This window comes from Manis javanica, chromosome 15 (assembly GCF_040802235.1).
Source record: "Manis javanica isolate MJ-LG chromosome 15, MJ_LKY, whole genome shotgun sequence".
NCBI classification, from domain to species: Eukaryota; Metazoa; Chordata; class Mammalia; order Pholidota; family Manidae; genus Manis; species Manis javanica.
In genome coordinates, this window is record NC_133170.1 from 78232322 (window position 1) to 78254509 (window position 22188).

At 55.0% G+C, this 22188-nt stretch overlaps 1 protein-coding gene across 6 annotated transcripts in view; it reads left to right on the forward strand.

Annotated features, from left to right (window-relative positions):
• FAM222A (family with sequence similarity 222 member A) overlaps positions 1–14759 on the forward strand; it is a 58766-nt gene extending 44007 nt beyond the window's left edge. For 5 of the 6 annotated variants that reach the window (XM_073223783.1, XM_037004320.2, XM_037004318.2 and 2 more), the window contains one exon: positions 12289–14759. In XM_073223783.1, the coding sequence (XP_073079884.1) occupies positions 12309–13565 (1257 nt within the window). In that variant the 5' untranslated portion in view covers positions 12289–12308 and the 3' untranslated portion in view covers positions 13566–14759. Of the gene's footprint in view, positions 1–8421; positions 8484–12288 lie in introns of all 6 variants that reach the window. The other variant, XM_037004321.2, reaches the window with a different exon arrangement.
• The last annotated feature ends 7429 nt before the right edge of the window (positions 14760–22188 follow it).

Here is a 22188-nt window from a genome sequence, read left to right on the forward strand (position 1 = left end):
CAGCTCTCTCATCTTCATGGGCAATAAGTTTGAAAGGCCTGCTAAGCCTATGTGATCGGGGGGCTGCTCTTCTCCCCACTCCCGCCTGTTGCCTCTCGCCCAACAACCCTGCCCTGGGTGGGCTGGAGCCACTGCCCCACAGGCATCCCTGCAGGTGCAGCTGCTCCCCCTGACACTGTAAAGTGTGGGAGAAGCAAAGCCATTTAAAATTCCAATAAAATTAAAAATAAGCCTCTGGCAGCAGATTCAATTACGTAGCTGTTACCGAGTGCAGCCTGGAGGACGAGGAGAAGGTCCCACACGGCCCCTGCCTTTGGAACTGCCCCTGGGCGAGGACCGCAGCTGGGGAGGGGCCGGGTGGGCCAGAGGCAGGTAGCCCCCTTTATGATCTAACAAAGACACTTAAGTTTTTAGGGAACCAGGAAGGCAAGCAGCCTCTGTCTTCTGTCGCACAGTATCCAGCCACAGTCCACAGCACACCAACCTGAGGTGGCAAAATCAGAGGAAGGTGAAGATCCAAATGGCTGCCTCCCCGCACTGTACAGAGGTCCTGACAGCGCAGTAAGACAGGGAAAGTATACAACAAGTTGTAAGGATTAGAAAGAAGTAAAACTATCCGTATACCCCAAGAAAATAAAAATTTAGCCAGACAGCAGTTAAAGAGTAACACACAAACACAGTTGTGTTCCGTACAACAGATTGGCAAACTTTTTCTGTGAAGACCTGTTATTTTCGGCTTTGCAAGCCCTGCAGTCTCTGTTTTAACTATTCAGTTCTGCTTTGTAGTCTGAAAACAGCCACAGACACACAGAAATGAATAGGCATGGCTGTGTTCCAATAAAACTTTACTTACAAAAGCAGGTGGCAGGCTGGATTTGGCCAGTATATAGTAGTTTGCCGGCTCCAGCTCTACACCAACAGAGTTGGAAAATGTATTTTTTAAAAAGATGCTATTACAATTCTTTTTGGAAATAGTTTTTTGTGTATGGCAACACATACCATACAATTAACCCATTCAAAGCACTAGTGAATTTTTTAGTAAATTCAGAGTTGTACGACCCACCACCATTAGCAGAACATTTTCTCATCACCACAAAGAAAATCCCAACAGCCATTAGTAGTCACCCCCTGATTTCCCCTGCTAGCCCCCTCCCATCCCCTGGCAACCACCTAAACTACTTTCTCTCTAGATTCACCTGTTTGGGACAATGCATATAAATGGAATTACTCACTATGTAGCCTTATGTGCCTGGATTTTATAATGTTTTCAAGGTTCATCCATATAGTAGCATAAGCCAGTATTTCATTCCTGGTTATTGTGGAATATTTCATTGTATGGATATGCCATGTTTTATTTACCATTTATCAGCTGATGGACATTTGGGTTGTGCTGCTATGAACATTCATGTATAAATTTTTGTGCAGATGTATGTGCTAATTTCTCTTGTGTATTTATCTAGAAGTGGAATTGCTGGGTCACATGGTAATTCTATGTTTAACTTTTTGAGGAGCTGCCAGAATGATTTCAAAAACAGCTGCACTGTTTTACATTCCCACCAGTGGTATATGAAGGTCCAATTTCTCCAATCCTCACCAAAACTTATCATCTGTCTTTTTGATTATAGCCATCCTAGTGGGTGTGAGGTGGTATCTCATTGTGGTTTTGATTTATGGGTACTGTTTTGATTGCCATTGAATCTCTTTGTTATAGGTCTATTCAGGTTTTCTATTCTTAAATCAGTAGTTTTTGTGTCTTTCTAGGAAATGTCCATTTTATCCAAGCTATGATACACTACAATTTATTAAGGAACCTAAATTGACAAAAGAGGTAAATGACCTTTATGGAGTAAAATCCAAGTTTACTCAATATTTTTTTTAAAGACTAAGTAAACCTAGACATATGTCATGTACATGGACAGAGATTCAATATGGGAAAAATGCAATCCAATCCCTAATCCTGATGGTGTATGTATGTGTGTGTAACTTGAAAAGCTGACTTCAAAGTCGATAAGGAAAGACCAAGAGGCCAAGAATGGCCATGGGCTTTTGACCACAAGGATAAGGGTAGGGAAGGCTCAGGTCCTACCAGGCCTGGAGGCTGGGGTAGTGACCAGCAGAGGGGGATGGAGCAGCTCAGGCTGGCACCATGTGGCTGAGCCATTGCTGGGGAGGAGATAGGCAGCCTGCGGTATCCGCCTATCCGCAGAGAGTAAAGGACACCGGAGCCTGCCTCACATCACACCACACACAGAAAGTAAGTCTAGGAAGACTGAAAACCTAATACTGTGGGAAGCAAAGACCATACCATTCTTTGAAGACAATGGTGGAGAGTATCATCCTTAGTTTAGGAAGCATTTGCAAACTGAAAGAATGCCCAAATAAAGAAAGTAACTTGGGCCACATTAAAATTAACCACAGTTTAAAAGCAACATGTACCATAAAGTCAAGATCAGCCAAAAATTGAGAGAGGGCATCTGCTACACTTCTAATGGACCAGCCTCCAGAATAGAGAGCCACATGGCTACAGAAGGATGGCGGTGTGGAGGGATGAGCACGAGAGCTGGAGGCAGAGGCCGCAGTGGGAGGGAAGGGGAAGGTGGCTCAGGCCAGCACGGACGCGGAGACAGGAATAGGTATATGGCCATAGTTCACAGGGCAGGGGCAGCCACCAGGAAGACAGAGGACAGGCAGAAATGCAACAGGGGGAGTTGGGACACAGATGAAGCCAGGGGCTGGGTACAGGGAGCCTGAGGAGTGGGCTCCCAAAGGCAGCGCAGTCAGGGAGCGTGTGAGGGAAACTGAGGCACAGGGTAGGGTCTGGAAAGTACTCCCAGCCCCATGCACAGGGACACCTCAGCCACTCCAGGGACACATGTGCCTATGAGCACCTGCCTGTGAGCATGTGTGTGAGCCTGCACACATGTGTACACGCACGTGGCTGGAGGGCAAGAGACAGGGTCCTTCGTGCAGTGCCCAGTGATAACCCTGCCCTGCCCAGCTGACCCAGAAAGTGAGAAGGCCAGGCGCCCAGCCTCTTCTGATCACCCTCTTTGTGCCAAGCTTTCAGCTGCACATTCTTTCATTTGATCTTCACTCAGTCCCCTTAGGGAAATGGAGGCCAGGGAACTGCCGTCACTCCCCTGAGGTCCCCCATCTGGTGAGTGGGGCACCTGGCTTCACACCCTGCTCAGGGCCCGGCTGGGGGCAGGTCGGGTCCCACTCCACATGCCTCCCAGTGGAGGCCAGGGAGCAGCTGCATCTGCCCTGGCCCAGCCGCCTCCCTGCACCCCCTCCTGGGCAGCCTCATTAGGGATTCTGCTGGTACCACCAGCTAATTAGTGTCACGTTAATTGAGCATTCAGGAGGCTGCCACCTCCAAGGGCAGTGTGGCAGTGAAGGGGAATGCAGATGCAGGCTGCTCCCCACTGTGGGCTGGGCGGGCCCTCTGCCCCTGGAGCAGCCCTGGACACCCTCCGCCCATTTCAGCACAGATACTGCTGCTGTGACTTCCTGGGCCCATGGGAGGAGGCGGTAGCACAAGCAGCCACAGCCTGGGAAAGAGTGGGCATTTGCTGAAAACCTACTGTGTGCCTGCACACCTTTACTTCTCCCTCCCCTCCTGTGGAAGGCTACAGGTAACTCCACTCTACAGCCAGAAAGTCCAAGGCCCACTAAGGGAATACGTTCTCCAGGGGCGCGTCAGCGGGACAGTACCACAGGGACTGGCATCTACCCACGGAGAGCCCTGCGGTGTGGGACAGGGACTCTCGGCGACGCCCCACCTCCACTGCTCCTTGATGAGCAAGTAGCACATGCCTTCCTGTGCAGAGCACCGCCCCGACCTCAACAACCCATGACGCGTCCACCCCTTCATCGCCTCAAAGATGAGAAGTTAAGGGTCACATTAAGTCGCTGGCCCAAGGTCACCCGCAGCAAGTGGTAATGCTGGGCGTCAGATGGCCACAGCCTGTCTATAGTCAGGTCCTCCGAGCTTCTCACTTCTCTGCAGGCTCCCCGCAGAGCCCCACCCTCCATCCACCCTCCCCTCCTCCCCGCTCCCGAAAGGCAGGGTGCCGAGGCCCACTCTCGGTGTCTCCCTGTAGCAGTATTAAATCCCCCTCAAAGAGCTGCTTTTAATTGGCTTAATATACTCGTTAATAACCACGTCTATTTAACACACCTGTAAAAGGCCCATAACATTAAGTTAATGGCAGTGACGACTCACCCGCAGTTCCAGCCAGCCTTTTAAATTTCCCGACAAGGCTTTAGTGGGGCCCTGGTGGGCAGAACAGGGGCAGAGGCGGCGTGGTTCACAGCGCAGAGGCCTTTCTCTGCCCATGGGCGTCCCTGCTCTGTCTGTGGCGGCTGGCCTGCAGCCTCCTGGACACTAGGGATTTGCTGGGCTCTGCGCCGTTGTTCATGCACCTTGTCCCAAGCTCCTGCCGTGGTTCCACAAGTTCTTTTAGGCACCAGGGTGATGAGAGAGAGCAGGGCCTGCCCTCAAAGGCCTCCAAATCTAGCCCAGGAAACAAGTCAATGGACACAGACATCATGGGGCTCTGGGGGGCATGTCAGGACTGGAGGTAGGGTGGATGTCAGCAACATGTCTTACTTCACTCTCCCAGCACATAATTCAAGCACCTACTGTGTGCCAGGCACTGTGTGGACAATTCCACCCAACCCCAGATCGATCTGGTATTGGGTATAACCAGCCACTCCTATCTGGTGTTGTGGGGGACCCAGAGGCAGGAGACTTCCCACCAGGAGGGGAAGGAAGCAGGCAGGCACAGACCCCATCAGTAGGTTGTCCAGCTGGGCGTCACGCAGGCCACACTCTGAAGGACCAGTGGGATTTGGGTCACTGAGAGAAGGTGCATCAGCTCCAGAAGCCAGCCGGAACATCCACGGTGCCCAACGACTGAGAGCAGGGGCCCGGGGGGTGGGGGGTGGCCAGGTCTCAAACTCTGGCTCACAGATCCTTTCTGCACCACCAGAAGTCTCAAACTGGCGGCCCACAGGCTGCATTCCACCTACCAGGTGTGTGGTTTGCCCTGCGCACTGTTTGAACATGGTTTTCAAAGTGAATGCCTCTGGGCAGGGCCCGCCTGGCCCACCCACTTCAGTCCCTGCCCAGCCTTGGGCCTCTGGCTCAGTCCCGGCCCCTCTGTCCACCAGCAGTCAGCAGAAACACGGCGACACTCTGCTCCTTGAATGTCTGACTTGCTCTTCTGAAACGCAGGACCCCCCCTACTGGAGCCAGGCCTGCAGAAGGGCAAGGCCATAGGACTTGACGCAGTGCCTGGCCCAGAGCCGGTACTCAGCGGAGGGAGAGCCGCTGAGGGCGGTCAGGGCCAGGGGGCCGGGACCTCGAAGGCCACCCTGAGCAGCTCAGACTTCAAACAGGCTTAATAGAGGGTTTCACAGAGAGAGGCAGTAGAGGGGCTTCAGTGAACTCATCACTGTCAATAGCCGTGGCACCCGCTGAGGGTAGGCCCCTGTCGTCCTCATAAGAACTCAACAAGAGCACAGCCACACCACTGTCCCTCAGACAGAGGCAGCCGCCTGCCCAAGGCCACACAGGGTGGCGGAGCCATGATTTGGACGTGTTCTCGAAAGACTGCCCACTGCCATCTGTGCTGCACCCTTGAGCCTGGCAGTGTGGCAGCGGCGGTGGGCGAGGAGCGGGAGGGCCCTGGGCCACTCAAGGCCAGGGGAAGTGGAGGATGCTTTGAAGCAGGCTGCATGACGCAGCCACCAGGGCAGGACCCTGGGAGGAGGGGGAGCCGTGCACCCGGGTCCCACTGGAAAGCCACCGTGGCTGTGGCCAGCCACACGCAATTACAGAAGCGCACAGAGGAAAGATAAGATGCCCCCTTCCCAGGCAGGGCTACTGCCGGCACCCAGGGCTCTTCCCAAGACTTGGCTTGCCCCCCTGAGAGGGAAGGCGTATTTCTGGGTGCTCCGTCTCGTGGGGAGTCGCGGCACTCCCGGGACCCCTGCCTCGGGCCCCTGTTCCCGCCACTGCGTGAGCCTGAGGGGCCTCCCCAAAGCCCCCCTCTGCTCTCCTGCTCCTGGAGCAAGAGCCCAGGTCCTCGTGGGGGCCCCGGAGGCCTAGCCTGTGTGCTCCCCACACCCATGCCTCCTCTGCTGGGCCTACCCCCCAGCCACACGGCCACGGCTCCCCTCAGCCTCTGCTTGCTGTCCCGCCGCCCGCACCGCCCTCATCAGACGTCCGTGGGCCCCCACTCCCTCACCTCTGTCCAGCCTTTCCTCAAAAGCCTCTTCATCAGAGAAACCTTCTTTGCTGATCACTGTGTCCACATGAGGCGTCCCTTGGTCCGCCATACCCTGCTGTCCTGGTCACTGTGGCTGTGTAACAAATGACCCCAAAACTCAGTGATGTCAAATAGCCACTTGGTATGCCAGGGATAGGGACAGGGCACAGGGGAGACGGTGTCTGTGCTCCACTTGTCACAGGGAGTGGGGTGCGGGGCCTGCCGGGAGCCCGGGCTGGGGGCTGGAACCTTCTGCAGGCTTGCTCCCACACGCATCGGGAGGCTGATGTTCGGGCATCCCAGAACACGGTGGCTGGGTTCCAGGGCCGGACATCCCGAGAGACAGAGTCACCTGGATCTCCAGGTGGAAGCCACAGTGCCTTTCACAGTGTGGCCGTGGTGGTCCTGCGATGCCATGTCTGCTGCATCCCAGCCAGCAGGACTGAGCTGCTACGTTAGTTCAGGTGAAGGAAAATGAGGCTCAACTTGCAGGAGAAGTGCCAAAGGATTTATGGGCAGGTTTTAAAACTGCCAGCCCTGCTTTATTATTGTTCCTGGGCTCCTTGCTGTCTGACACATTGTATGTCACTGTCTCCCACCCCCCACAACTAGATTGTCAGCTCCGCGAGGGCAGGGACTCAGGTTTGCTCTGTGCCACACCTCCAAGGCCCACTAGAGGCCCGCACACAGGAGGGGCTCGGGGGCAGCTGGGGGATGCACGACTGGAGGGAGGCTCCTGAGGGGCAGCCCCCCAGGAGCTCTTTGGCTCAGTTCCTCCAAGGACTAATTCCCTCCAAGTGCGGTGACTTGGCGCAGCCACGCCGTCATCCAACACAACGTTCCTGAGCACTGACTGTGTTCTGCAGGCAGTGGGACAAGCGGCTCGGGAGCCCCAGGCCACCAGAACCTGCCATGGCCCATACGGGGTGAAGCCCAGGCCTGGAGGAGAGCTCCAGCGGGAGGACCCAGCCCGGCACAGAGGGTGGGGCCCAGAGGGACTGCGAAACTGCCCCCATCCTCAGCACTGCTTTGAAGCTCACTGCAGACAGCGGGCTCGACTGGCTGCTTCCTGTGAGGCCTTCCTTTGTGTCATTACATTTGCACTGAACACTGGTGGCTGGGCCCTCCCCCAGGAGAGGGTCAGGAACCTTCACCAGGCTGCGGCAAGGGTCCTGTCTGGCCCAGCTGGCCAGAGAGCCCAAGCCATGGCCACTGTACCCTGGGGTAAGTCTGGGATTGAGGTGCCCAGGAGAAGGTATAAAGTGGGGGCTGTAGACTCTCAGCCTCCCAGGGGTCACAGCAGCACCGTGACCAGGCCAGGTGACCTGCAGGTCCATGTCCCTCCTGAGGTTGCTCACATTCAAAACCCCGAAGACCACTATGCACACACCCACCCAGGTGAGACCTGCACAGGCCCTCCAGGTGGCAGTATCTGGGAGCAAGGCAGAAGCCAGGGCAGGGGTGAGAACTGCCTGGCCACGCAGCCTGTGCTGGGGCCCTTCCAGCCTCCCTGAGCCTCCAGGCTGACTGTCCTCCTCCTAATTCGACGGAGAAAGAGAGAGGGCCTCAAGAGTATCCTGGCTTCATCCGGTGCCTGCCCCTGGGTACGCAGGGGTCACGGGAGATGACTTGGAAGGCAGACAGACAGGCCCAAACTCCAAACTCTGCCCATCGCCAGTTGTGTGGTCTCAGGAAGCTGTAGGCCCCCATTTCCTTATTTGCAAAATGGGGCCTATCTTCAGTATCTGTTGCTGTGTAACAAGTTGCTCCAAAACGTTAATGGCTGGAAACATCAATATTCACATGCTCTCATGGTGCCGGTGCGTCAGGAATTCAGGAGCGGCTTAGCTGCGTGGTTCTGCTGCAGGTCTTAGAAAGCTGCAGTCAGGATGTCGGCTGGGCTGCACCACCTGAAGGCTCAACCAGGGCCGGGTGGCTTGCTTCCAAGAAGGCTCACGTGGCTGCTGGCAGGAGGCCACGCGCCCCTGTGTGGGCCTCCCCATGGGCTGCCCCAGTGTCCCCCTGTGGCAGCTGCTTCCCCCAAAGCATGTGATTGTCAAGAGAGAAGGAGCAAGAAGGAAACTGCAGTGTCTTTTATGACCCAACCCCGCAAGTCACACCCCTTTGCTTCCGTGCTGTCTCCTAGGTCACACAGATCAGGCCCATTTGGAGTGGAAGGGGACCACACAAGGGCGTGGCCACCAGGAGGTGAGGATCAGTGGGGTCCGGGGCATGGCAGATCTTGGAGGCCACCTGCCAAATGCCGTAACTTGTCTGCTTCCTTGTCCCCCTCCCACCTCTCAGAGTCGTCAGGCGCTCCGAACAAGAAGCTCTGAGGGGTGCAGCTGGCATGGGGCTTACCATGTACTGAGCCCTGCCAACTAGTCTGGGCCAGAAGGCCCCTGCTTTCAATGAATGGGAACGAGTAACAGGCATGGGTTTTTTTTTTTCTTCTTAAGGTTTTAAACACCTAATTTATTCTGCCCATTAGATAGATTTTGTAGATTTAATCATTTTCACAGTTGGTGGCTCATTGGATACTCAAGATAAACTCCAAATGAAAGTATAATGGTGAGGACAAATGAGTTTTCACACCACAATGGCAGAAACTTGCTTGGGAAGAGAGTTTAAGAGGAACAAAAATACATACAGATATAATTTTTTCCCCCGGCAGCCGCTTTTGCTGACTATAGTAGGTTACCACAGTTAATTTCACCAGTTTTGTTCATCTGTAAAATTGCATAAAAGTGACGTTTTTGTGCTCATTACAGCAAGTGCTGATTTATGGCTGGTAAATGAAGAGCTGGTCCCTTTTTTTGTGGGACTCTCCGAGTGGCGCTAAGTGTCCATGAAATTGCTTGTATAATGTAGTTTAAATCCAATCTCGGAGAAAGATTCCCCCGTTGGCCAAAGTGACATTTCCATTCTCCACACCGTGTTTATTTTAGGCCACTTAGGTGGGGGCTGCCCCAGGCCGGGGTCAGGACGGACGCCTGTGACTAGCCAGGGGTCGGCTCCACCTGCCCGGCCCGGATTAGGCCAGAGGGATGGACGGGTGCCAGGTGCGGCCTGCCTCTCTCCTCCCTGCTCGCTGCCCAGGGCCGACCACATCCCTGCCCCTCAGGGCAGGGGCATGACCTTTCTAGCAGACAGGCCTGCCTCAGCACTTCCCAGCTTAAACCCCTCCCTGGGTGCCAACACCCTGGGCAGAGCTCCACCATTGCAGCGCTGCTGACGTTGGGGCAAGGGGCTGTTCTGGGTCCTGTAGGGTGCCGAGCAGCACCCCTGGCCTCTACACATCTCATGCCAGTAGCACCCCCTCCCCAGGAAACAAACGTCCTGGTGGAGGGTGGGCAGAACCGCTGAGAACCACTGCCCTGCAGTGCAGAGGCCCCACCTGCACTGGCCCATGCCCTCTCCGGCCACCCCTCTTGGTCTCTCCTCTACATGCCTGCCCTGGGTTCTGCTCTCCTAAATTATTTACAGTCCCAGCGGGGGTATGCTTCCTCTCCTCTGGACCTTTACCCATGCTGTTCTGCCTGAGGTACATTTCCCTCTTCCCTCCTCACCCCCTTCACCGTGGCCCTAATTGAGATGCTCTTTCTTCTGGGAAGCTGTCTTGCTTTCCAAAGCCCCAGCTCGGTGAGGCTTCCCATACTGTCTGCACGTGCCCATCACGGTGTATATTTTGCTCAGATTGTCTGTGAGACCAACAGGAGGCTGAGGCTCTTGGAAGGATGGGATTCAGCAATGTGGGGAGGCCTAGGGAGGGCGGTGGGTCTGCCCTCTGCCCCAGCCACATTGCCAGGCCCACCTGAGCTGGTCCGAAAGGAAGGCGGTACCTCTGTTCCAGGCAGACGGTGGAGGGGTGTCCACATTCCCACTTAGCACCCACTTCTGCTAATTCACTTCCCCACATTTGAATCCTTATACCTTTGTGGCCACCCTGGGAAGTAGCAGTAACAGCAGGCTCAGTGGAGAGGCCACAGCCCAGTCCCCCAGGCACTGGTAGGCCCCAGGGCTGCCCACGGGGCAGGAGGAGCCACGGAGACCTTGTAGGGTCCTCACACAAGGGGCAGGTAGGTCACGTCTCCCGGCACTGCATGCTCACCCTCCACTCAGCCCCTCGGCACAGCTGTTCCCTGGGCCGCCCTGCAGAGCTGGTGTGGTCATTTTCCCTGTTCCAGAGGTGGCGAACTAGACTCAGCAAGGCGAACAACTTGTTCAGGGCCACAAACCCCACCAGCAGGCAGGACTCTGCCCAGGCAGCCAGTTCCAGAGCCCCAGGGGCCTCCACCTGCCTCATGAAGGTTCCCTACCCCAGGAAGGGTCCTGGGTGGCACTGAGGAAGTGTGTCAGGACCAGAGAGGGACTCTGGATGGAAGAGGGGGTCTATCAATGAGCCATGTCCCTGCAGCAAGGGCCAGCTGTGCCCACCAACAGTAGGGCCAGTCAACCTGCCGCACACCTTTTAGCCCCATGCTGACAGCTCACAAAAAAGGCTCTGGCTACCACACTGGCCTTGCAGGTGACAGGCAGACTTGGGGAGGGGTTGGGCAGCCGACATGGACAAAATCCCTGTGTCTCACCTGCTGGCTGATTGAGCAAAGGAGTGGGGGGGAAGCCTCCGCCTACACCACCTCCCCACCTGCCAGGCCTCCTGCTGGGCTCTGTTCATGGCAATGCACGTGATCTTCCCACAGAGGTCAGCAGGTCGTCCGCATCCCATTTTACAGAGGAGGAAAGGGAGGCACCAAGAGGGCAGGTAAAGCACAGAAGGAAGGAGCGGACAGCCAGCGGAGACGTCAGATTGGCAGGCAGACAACACCAAGTGCCGTTGCGGGCGTGGGAGCCCCGGAACTCCTGTGCTCTCCAGCGGGGGCGCAGCCTGGCACAGTCTCTGGCAGATGGTTGGGCATCTTCTGAAGCTGAGCATTTGCCTCCCCCATGTCCCGGCAGTTCTACTGCTCATATTCTCAAAAGAATTCACGGAATATGTGTGCCAGGGGCTGAAAGCACTACAGGCTTACCTTGGAGATGTCATGGATTCAGTTCCAAACCACCACAATAAAGCAAATACCACAATAAAGCGAGTTAAATGAATTTTTTGGTTTCCCAGCACACACAAAATTATGTTTACACTATAGTCTATTAAGTGTGCAATAGCGTGACATCTAAAACAAGTACATACCTTCATTAAAAAATACTGTATTGCTAAAAAAGCTAACCATCATCTAAGCTTTCAGCAAGTTGTAATCACTGACCACAGATCACCATAACGAATGTAACAATGAAAAAGCTTGAAGTATCGCGAGAACTAGTAAAAGGTGACACCACTTGAAATGAGCAAACATTGTGGGGGAAAATGGTGCCACCAGACTTGCTCCTCAAAAGGAGGCCACAAACCTTCAGTGTGTAAAACACACAGTATCTTTGAAGTGCAGTATAACGAGGTGTGCCTGTATTTGTATCAGCCCCAAACTGAATATGACCCAAGTGCCATCCACAGTAGGAAGGATGAGTAAAACTGATGTAGTCATACGAAAACGCCACACAGCAGGGAGAATGAACCACAGCCACACCCGGCCACCTGGATGAATCTCGCAAACCACCTGATGATGGGGGACAGAGCAGACGCGAACGCGTTGCAGGTACACGACCAAGCACAGCTCGTCCAGGGAGCCCTTGAATGGTGCATGGCTAGTGACCGGGAGGGCTGCAGGGGCCCTCTGGGGGACTGGCAGCGGTTCGCCTCCTGACCTAGGTGTGGTTATACAGGTGTGGTCGTTCTGTGAAAGTTCAGGACACTGATGGTGTGTGCAGTTTCCTTTATGTACTTTGTGCTTTGAGCCAAAGCTTTACAGATGGAGAAGGAAAAAATGAAGGAACAAGCGAAGGGCAGCCCATGCGTGCTTTTAGGGCACGGGGGCTTGGTGGGTGGGGGCGTCAAGTCCTCCCCTTGTCACTGGGTTGGCAATCACCTGTGCTTTCCTCTCCTTGCTTGTGCCCACAGGCGAGACGGCCTCCAGCTCCATGCATTCCTCCCGCTACCCAAGCCCGGCCGAGCTGGACGCCTACGCCGAGAAGGTGGCCGACAGCCCGCTCTCCATCAAGATCTTCCCCACCAACATCCGAGTGCCCCAGCACAAGCACCTCAGCCGCACCGTCAACGGCTATGACACCAGCGGCCAGCGCTACAGCCCCTACCCGCAGCACGCCGCCGGCTACCAGGGCCTGTTGGCCATCGTCAAGGCTGCCGTCTCCTCCTCCAGTGTGGCCACGCCCGCCGGGCCCACCAAGAGTGTGCTCAAGAGTGCCGATGGCAAGCGGACCAAGCTGTCCCCGGCCACCGTGCAGGTGGGCATCGCACCCTACCCGGCGCCCAGCACTCTGGGGCCCTTGGCCTACCCCAAGCAACCCGAGGCGCCAGCCCCACCACCCGGCCTGCCCATGGCTGCCGCCACTGCCGCCTCTGTCATCCCCCTGCCGGGCCGCGGCCTGCCCCTGCCACCTTCCAACCTGCCCTCCATCCACAGCATCCTCTATCAGCTCAACCAGCAGTGCCAGGCCCCAGGTGCCGTGCCCACCGCCTGCCAGGGCGTGGCTGTGCCCCACCCCAGCCCGGCCAAGCACGGCCCTGTGCCCAGCTTCCCCAGCATGGCCTACTCCGCTGCAGCCGGCCTGCCTGACTGCCGAAAAGGCACTGAGCTGGGCCAGGGAACCGCAGCAGCCTTGACGTTGGCTGGGGCCACTAGGCCTGCAGGGTATGTGGACAGCGGCCTGGATTACCTGCTATGGCCACAGAAGCCACCCCCACCACCACCGCAGCCACTGCGGGCCTATAGCGGGGGCACAGTAGCCAGCAAGTCCCCCGAGGCTTGCGGGGGGCGGGTGTATGAGCGGGCCAGCGGGTCGCCCCTCAACTGCAGCATGGGCCTGCCCACCAGCTTCACTGTGGGTCAGTACTTTGCTGCCCCCTGGAACAGCGTGCTGGTGACCCCCACCAGTGACTGCTACAACCCGGCCACGGTGGCAGTCACTGAGCTGGGGCCTGCAGCGGCCCGGGAGCTGGCAGGGCCGCCTGCAGAGGCGCTCTCAGGCCTGCCCAGCAAGAGTGTGTGCAACACAGCGGTGCTGAGCAGCAGCCTGCAGTCGCTGGAGTATCTCATCAATGACATCCGACCGCCCTGCATCAAGGAGCAGATGCTGGGCAAGGGCTACGAGACCGTGGCTGTGCCCCGGCTGCTCGACCACCAGCATGCCCACATCCGCCTGCCTGTCTACAGATAAGGCCTGCCGGGCAGCCGCATGGACAGACCAGGGTGTCTGGGGGGAGGCAGGCCAGAGAACAGGGTGGGTGGCATGCAGGTGCCCGAGTGCCTGCTGGTGCCCACAGGGAAGCCAGGCTGGCTGCTGCCATGCGGCTACCTTAGGGGGAGTGGCAGGGTGACCTCATTCACCGAAGCTCACCCCCGGCTGCCCCAGGTTATGGGGAGGGCCCAGGGCAGCTGCTGATGTCCACACCTTCCTTCATCCGTGCTGGCAGAGACAGGGAGGAAGAAACCACTTCTAAGTAGGAATGGCTCTTTCTGGCTCTCTCAGGAGAGGGGCTCGGGCCAGGGTGGGATACAGGAGGAAGTGTGATGGTGTAGAGTCAGGTGGGCTAAGAGCAAGCCCCAGGGGTCAAGCAGCTCCCACCCTCCTGGAGAAGGGGCCTGTACGAAGTAACAGGGCCCACAGCGTCCCCCAGGTGAGGACCACTAGCAGAGGCTCCCCCGACTACAGTCCCCCTGCCCCTCCCCTAGACTCTCCTTCCCCTCCACTCAGTCCTTCCCAGCACAGAATTGTACTCCCACCCCCATGCTCCAAACCGTGGACTACCGTATTCCCCTTCCCTCCAGTACATCTTACAGGGCTGCTGGGCACAGTTGTATGGGCTGTGCACTGCACAAAGGCACCTTGTCCAAGGAGACACCACTTGCATCCTAGACTTGTATATTTATTAATGCAATTTTCTGAATCTTGAGGAAGGGGTGCCATTTTCCTATTCGCACAAAGGCAGCACGGGCTAACGATTGGCCTGTCATATTAGACACCAGTCAGAGGCACCCTACGCTGCCTTCTCCAGGGGCTCCTCTAGGAGTCAGAAGGGAGGCAACCCACTGGTTTTAACTGGGGACCCAATCCATCTCCTTCCTGCAAGCCACCCTCCATTGCCTGCCCCACACCAATGTGGTGAGGCAGGCAGGGGTCTCCCCATTAAGTCCCCAAGGCCCCAGTTCCCCAAGTCCTGGCCCCTCTGGCACTCCGGAAGTGGTACTGTATCTCTCTCCAAGGCCTGTTCAAGCACTAAGTGCATTTACAAATCTCTGAGAATGTTTTTTTTTTTATACTAAAATTGACCATTATATTCTACTGTGAGAAGTGCAGTCTGCACTTATATTGTTTTAAAAACGAAGAGAAAGAAAAAAAAAGGACAACACAGATGGTGTCTCAGCTGTGGGCTTGCTTTGTAGCTCTTGTTTCTGTTCTTTCTTCCTCTCTTAGGAGTGAAGGGCCGTTCTCCCCAGCTGGCCAGGCTTGGGCCCTGAGGAGAAAGGCCGGGAGCCTCTGGCACCTGCTGGGCGGGGCCCCCCTGCACTCCGTGTGCCACTTACTCTTCCAGCCCTTTGTACATGGGCTCAGTGTACATGGTATCACGCAGGCTGATCGCCACTGGGTCCCGGCCAGGGATCAAGGCCGTAGGATGGCTGAGATGGAACTGAGCCTGGGCCCCTCTGGCTTGTCCCCTGCAAGGTACTGAGGGAGTCTGGGGGTGGTGCCCCACCTGCCTCACTAAATTCCTTCCCAGCTCTCCCTCTGTCTACACACTCTAGGCTTCCCGGGGGGCCGTGTGGCTCGGCAGTGGCCATCTCTGGCCAGCCCAGCACGCAGCCATCGCACGTCCTGGTGCCTGTGGGTTCGCAGGAGAGCACCCAGCCCCAGGATGCTCAGCATTTAGCAGGTGCCCACTGTGCACTGGGCATTTTCATATTCGCTGTATCTCTCTGGAACTTGCCATACCCTTGCAGGGTCAGAAGTGTCTGAGAGGAAGATGCTCAGAGATGTGAAGTGCCTTGCTCCAAGGGCACATAACAAGTCTGGAAAGTGGGGGTTTGAACCCCACAGCAAGGACTCCTCAGATCCTGTGCCCACTTCTACTTTGGCCTGCCATCCTGACATCTGGGCTGTGGGCACCTGGGGGGCCCCCAGGTTGATGCAGGCCTTCTGTCCCATGCATGGTGCCAGGGCAGGACCCAGGCCCTTCTGAACTGGGTCAGTGAACCACCCCTGGGCAGCGGGAGCGGGGTTCTGCTGCGTGACACACTGGGGACGTCAGCGCCGTGTGGAGGGCCCCTGGGAGTAATCATAAACGGGAGGTAAAGGGCAGTTGGCAAAGTGTTTTTCTGACCTCATGTAATTGAATCTCACAACAATTCCATCAGAAATGTAATAAAATCATTCCCATTTTACATACAAGGACACAGAGAATCTGAGAAAAGGCCACCAGGATGGTAAGAGGGAGCCGGGTTCTGGCATCAGGCTCCTTGTATTGTGGGTCAGGCTGCCTCCAGACCTCCCCCCGAGCCTCCAGCCTCACCCACAGCTGAGTGGGCCTGGGGGATATCACAGCACCCAGAGAGGCCCCTGGAGGCGGGCACACCTCTGCAGTGAGCTAGAGGCTGATTCCTATCCTGGCATTGCTACTTTGATGCTAACCAGTCTGTCCCCAACCAGAACCAGAGACAGAATTCAGGGAGATGGAAGCCCAGTGTGGGTACCTGCGGGAGGGGCAGGGCAGAGCAGCGGGGTCTAGGGCCAGGTTTACAGCTGAGCTGGAGCCTGGGGCTCTGCTGTTCCCAGGGGCCACCTCAGCACTGTGTGGTCTGTGGGTGTCCAGGCCAACACCACCCTCACCCCTGCCCGGGGCATCAGGAGGGGAAGGAAGTAAGACTGGAGCCACTCACATTTGGAGATCCAGGCTAGGACCTGCCTCCTGCCCTGGGTAAACCTCATCCTCTGCAGGGCAGGTCTGCATGCAGGGCAGGTGAAGACATGGCACAGGTAGTCTGTGCATGCGGCCCCCGAGTCCAGCTGGGGTTCCAGCTCTCGCCTAGCCCCAGCTCCCTGGGAGCTCAACTAGCTGGTCTTAACGGGCCCTCCAGCATCCCCGTCCTGGCCTGAGGCACCCCTGCCTTTCCGTATTCCCTTCTGATTACCGCAGGCAGCTGGTCACCAGGTGCGGTCTGTGTAGTCCTCATAACCACAGGGCACATTCCCATGCCACAGATGAGGCTAGAGCGGCCCAGGGAAGGGCGGTCACTGCCCAGCCATGCAGCTGGGACAGAACACAGGCCTGTCAGATTCAGTCCAGGCTCTGACTTGCTGCAGTATGCAGAGAACAGGAAACTACCACAGCCCCCAAATGTGGGGATCTGGCTCCAGAACCTAGGTCCAGCCTTGGTTCCCTGTCTGCCGGGCCTTAACTGGGGGGTGAAGAAGGCCAAGGACAGAATCAGCCACCCCATCTAGGCCCTGTCCCCCATGAGAGCTGCAGTCCTGTGTCCCTTAAGTCTCTCGTTGGGACACTGGGATCCTCCTCTCCATGTGGTTCTCTTGGGCTCACACTGCTTGGAGCTAAGCTGTCCAGCTGGAAAGAGGGTTTGAACCCCACAGCATGGACTCCTCCTCGCGTCCTGTGTCTGGCACATAACCCCGACTACTATTACCTCTTACCGTCATAACAACCATTAGAAGACCACCCGGCTTACAGAGATGGCAGAGCTGCCCCAGAGGGGAGAGACCAGTCCAGGGGATGCTCACCTTTCCAGGGTGACTCGTGCCGTCCTGACCCTTATCCCAGCCTTTAGGGCACTGCCCGACTTCTGAGGAGGGGAAACAGACAAGTTCCACCCCTGACTTGCCTACAAGCAGCGACGTCAAACCAGCGCTGCTCCCAGCTGGCGCCTGGACTCTCGGACCTGTGCCCACCTGTGCTCCTTGTGCACCTGGCTCCACCGCGCCGCACTGCGCCTGCGCATCCCGCACACCTGGCGCTCTTAAAGAGCCTTTGCTGTCCCCCCACCAGTGCCTCCTTTGTGCTGGCCGGGAAGGCGGGGCCTGACCCTCTGGGTGGGCAAGCCAGGTGGATGAAAATTTTCTGTGTAAATCGCCACCATCAGCAACTCGCTAGAGAGTTACAGGGGAAGGCAAAGAGGCAGGAAACTGACCTCAGTATCCCATTCACTTCATAGGTGACCCTGGGGCACTTGCTTGGGTAACCTCGCTGGGCCTCAAGTCCAGATCTGTCCAAGGACGTGTTAGCACCCGAGGGACTGGGATGGCACCAGGTCGTGTGAGATAAGGACAAGAGGACTAATTAGTTTTGTGAGAGGGACCCCACCTCCGAGGGCAGTGGGCCTGTTGTTTTGAGGGTCAGCTATGGTTCCAGCCCTGATGCTGCCCCTCCCGAGCATGTGGCCCTTGACAAACGATCACCCCTCTCTGAGCCATCTGCTTTGCAATGTCAAGTGAGACTAATATAAAACGTGTGCCATGTGGGGTTGACCAAGGAGCCAGGCAGGTGATCAGCCCCCCGAGGTAGCACAGAGCCTGTTCCATTCATGTCTGAAAGGTGTGTGATCTCTGTCAACACCTAGTCCAGCTGATTTTTCACCTTGGAAAGTAGGTTTCCAGGTTGAGAGTTTGAGAAGCAGGTGTGTATCCCCTCGTTGTGCCGCAGTTGGGGAAACTAAGTCCCTTCTCCTCTCTGTTTCCCCAGCTGCAGCACAAAGATGCCTCATGAATCCGCGGTAGAGCAAGGCCTGACCCGAGGGGGTGGGCCTCAACTCTGGGCCACCACATCCCAACTGGTCTCTTGGTCCACCGTGTGGAGCAAGACCCAAAGGAGAGGGGAGACCCCCCCAGGGAGAGAGAGGATGCCCCCATTTGAGAAGTGGGGATGAGTACCCCTATTTTGAAAATGTGAAAAGTGGGGTTCAGAGGAGAGCAACTTGCCTGAGGGCACACAGCAACTAGGTCCTACACTCCAGAGGCAGATGTAGGCCATCTTCTCTCCCTGTGGGGTGTGGGGGTGTTTCCTGAGTCTTACAGTCTCAGGGTACATCTAATGGGGAGCTCTCTGCTAGGGGCTCTTCCGGATCGAGTCCCTGGTTCCAAGTTTCCCTCTGGCCTCTTCGGAGGAGGCCCCTGGGTGTGAATGCAGCGGCCCCTGCTGGCCAACCTCCAGGAGCAGCGCCCCACCCCTTGCAGGCCAAAGGCAGATCAGCGAAATGCAGCAGATGCATCTAAAACTGCGGTGGACTAAGAGTAACGGGGGGCTCTGTGCTGTCACTGAGCCCCTTGGGATGCTGAGAGGACTGAGTCAGGATCTGGGGACCTGGGTCCAAGTCTCACCTCCACCCAACCTCTCCTGTCCTCATCTGTTAGAGGTCATTATTACATCTGTTGTAGAAAAACAGAATATGTGCATGTGTTGGAAAGGCCAAAACACCGAGTAAAAAAAGGATATTCTGCCACCCATCCCCCTAGAAGATTTCTCTTCCTAAGTGAGTGTTCAGATCCTCATTCCACCACATGCAGGCTGTGTGTCCTTAGGCAAGTGTGTTTACTTCACTAGGTCTCGCTTTCTTCATCTATAAAATAGGGATAAAAATGCATTCTTGTATCTGCATGATTTCGGCAGAGTAATAAACCCTGCCTCACTGGCTTAAATGAGAAAGAAACATTATGATCTCCTAAGGTAGGGTAGCCCAAGGGTGAGTTAACTCAGCAGCAGGACAGTATCATCAAGGATCCATGTCCTTTTTACCTTTCTGTTCCATCAAGCCCCTTCGCGGTCACAAAATGGCTACTGCAGTACCAGGCATCACATCCAGACCTGGCAGTGCCTAGCAAAGGAGAAGATGGCGCCTATATTTGTCTTATTTTCCCAGAACTCCCCCTCCTTCAGCAGACTTCCCCTCTTGTCTCATGGGTCAGAACTGGCTCACATGGCTGTTCCTGTACCAATGCCTTGTAAAGGAAGTAGAGCCACAGTGCTTGGCTCAGGGAAGCCCAGAACTGTGGAGCTGAGTGGAGAACCCTAAATAAAATGAGGTGCTGTGAATAAAGAGGAAGGGCCAGGACTTCTGGGGAGGCACTGATACCGGTCCATGAACTCTGCACGTGGGTCCTGTGATGAGAATGCCAAACGCTGAGCATGGTGCCTAAGCCTTCTCTCTGGTCATTTGCTTCCTCCTTTTCGTGATTCTCTACAAACAGCCCAGACAGCCCGCTTGGCCTCTCCTGACCAGCCTCCCACTCCCCGCCCTCGGGGCGTAGGTCCCTGTTGCCCAGTGTCCCTCTACCCTGTCTTCTGGTTCCACAACTGCCTCTCTTGTTTGCATCTCAAAAGCTCAGGATGAACAAAGATCTCCCCATTGTCCTGGATGACTTTGGTTTCCTAAAAAATAAGAGGTAGGGGGTGCTTAATTCTCATGCAAATGCTTTTGCCAGAGAATAAAAAATTAATAACAGCATGAACAGAGGCCTGGAGTATTTAACCACCCTGTCCAAACAATCAAAATGATCAGAATCCACCGTTATCCAGGCAAGAAGGTATGCGGACCACGACATTGTTACATTTGGAAATGTCAGAAGCGTGCTTTCAGGGGGAGATGAACGGTGTAGTTGAAAATGGCTTTTGATTTTTAAAAAATCCCCAGCATTCATCTACAACAATAATAACAGCTAATAATAACAGGGCATGTAATAATGAACTATTCATAGGCATAAGAGGTAATTGTTCAATTAAGATCTGAGAGTGTCTAAGACTGTCTTTTCTGATGGGGTCCCATTGTTTTTGACTCGAGTAACACTCATTTCCCCATAGTGCTTTAAACTTGGGATGAAAAAAGCCCTCCTGTCAAATATGACATACAAGTGCTTCATCATTATTAAATACACATGCACACACATAATAAGACATCCTTGTTGGAATCAAGTTAGGGGTATGTTCAAAAGGAGAAGGTTCTGGATGGGAGCTGATAGTCTCTGGGGCTCAGCAAAATGTCAGGAGATAGTGTCTTCCCTGCAGAAGTGACCTGGACTTGTCCCCTCTCGCCCATCAGGGGTCAGAGTTTTTCTCTCCAGAGTGGGGTCTGACAGCAGAATGCCTGGGTTCAAATCCCAGCCCCACCACTTACCAGCCAGGTACCCTGGGCAAGAGTCTTCACCTCTCTGAGCCTGTTTTCTCATCTATAACATGGAGCTATTTTTGACCTGCTCAGGTTCTATTTGCTATTTCTTTCAGTGTCTGTATCCATTACTTCTTGCCACAAAATTGATGCCTGCACTTCAACAAAATGACAAAATCTCAGTGGCATACAAAAACATTTCTTTGTCATGCATCCGTGGGATTCCTCTGATCTTAGGTTCACCTGGGACGCCATAGCTCTGCTCCAAGTACCTCTCATCCTCTCGGGGTGAGCCCAGGCGAGCCTGCTAACACCCCATTGGTTAAAACTAGTCACATGGCCAAGTCAAGCCGGGAGTTGGAAATTATGTTTTGCCCACAGTGGGAGAATAACCATAAAGTTATACTGCAAAGGCATGGGTAAAAGGGAGAATGGCACAGGCGCCAACAGTCCAGCGTCCCTCTGAACTGCCCTTCCCCGTTCTCAGTCCCTGTAGTCTGGGGGGATCTAACTCCCTCCGTGGTCCGGCAGCCCTTCAGAGGTTCTGAACCTCAGGCTTTTCTCATTAGAGACAGAGATTTGCAAGTGTTAGCAAGACCTTAAAAACACAGAAGCACCCAACGGAGACCTTGTTATAATGGGGAAGGACAGAAAAGTGAAAAGGGTGTATGCGTTCCTCTACGTGATTCTACATCCAATGTTCCCATGAAGACCAGTCCAAGTCCCACACTTGGAAGGACATTGGAAAAGGTTATTTTAAGGTCTTACTGGAACAAACAAAATCTCAATGACTTCAAAACATTTTAAATTCCCCCTAAACAGCTTTCAACTTAAAGAGAATCAATACCCAAACCATCAAATTTTGGAAAGTCACAGTTGAAAAAGGGCTACCCATTTAGCTAAACAAGGTTCTCAGAGGAAAATTCATAGCCTACAATTACCTTGTTATTTTAAAAGATGAATGAATGAAGCATTCACCTCAATAGTTACGGAATCCCTTTGAGCTGAGGGGGTGCTTTGATCTTGTGGGCAAGCCCATCCCATTACCCCCTAGAGATGGGACCTCTCCAAGCCCCAGAATGAGCCACAGCCATTCTCAGTGGCAAAGCTGGCCACCCACCAGTCTGTAGCAGATGCTACTGGCTGCCTGAGCAATGCTGACTGCCCCGTCATCCTCCCCCACAGAACGCAGACCTGGCTGGGGGAACTACCTTTCTCCAAATTGCCCTCTGCTTCTTCAGAACAACTGCTGCTTCCTGCCAGCTGATTGGCTGAAGCATAGGACACCTGACACAACTCTGGCCAATAATACAAGAGGGGAGTCTGGTTGGGGGACTTCAGGGAAAAGTCTCCTCCCCATAAATAAGACACAGGAAAACTCATCTCTCCTTTCTCAGGATGTAGCTGAATCTCGGTGTGGTGCTTGGAACAGTGGTGCCCTGTTGCATCCTTGAGGAAAAAGCCAGCACCTCTGGGCTGGTGGTGCCTGGCACAGAGCCTGACAAGTGCCAAAGGGATAAATGAGTGGCAGAACTCTAAATTGATGAGACTGAATGAACAGGCCTTAATGCCCTCCTTAATTGGGCATAAATTCCTGCTATCTGAGACAATAATATTCCTTTTTCTTTATGCCAGTGTAAATTTCCTATTACTTGCTGCCCAAAACATGTAACTGT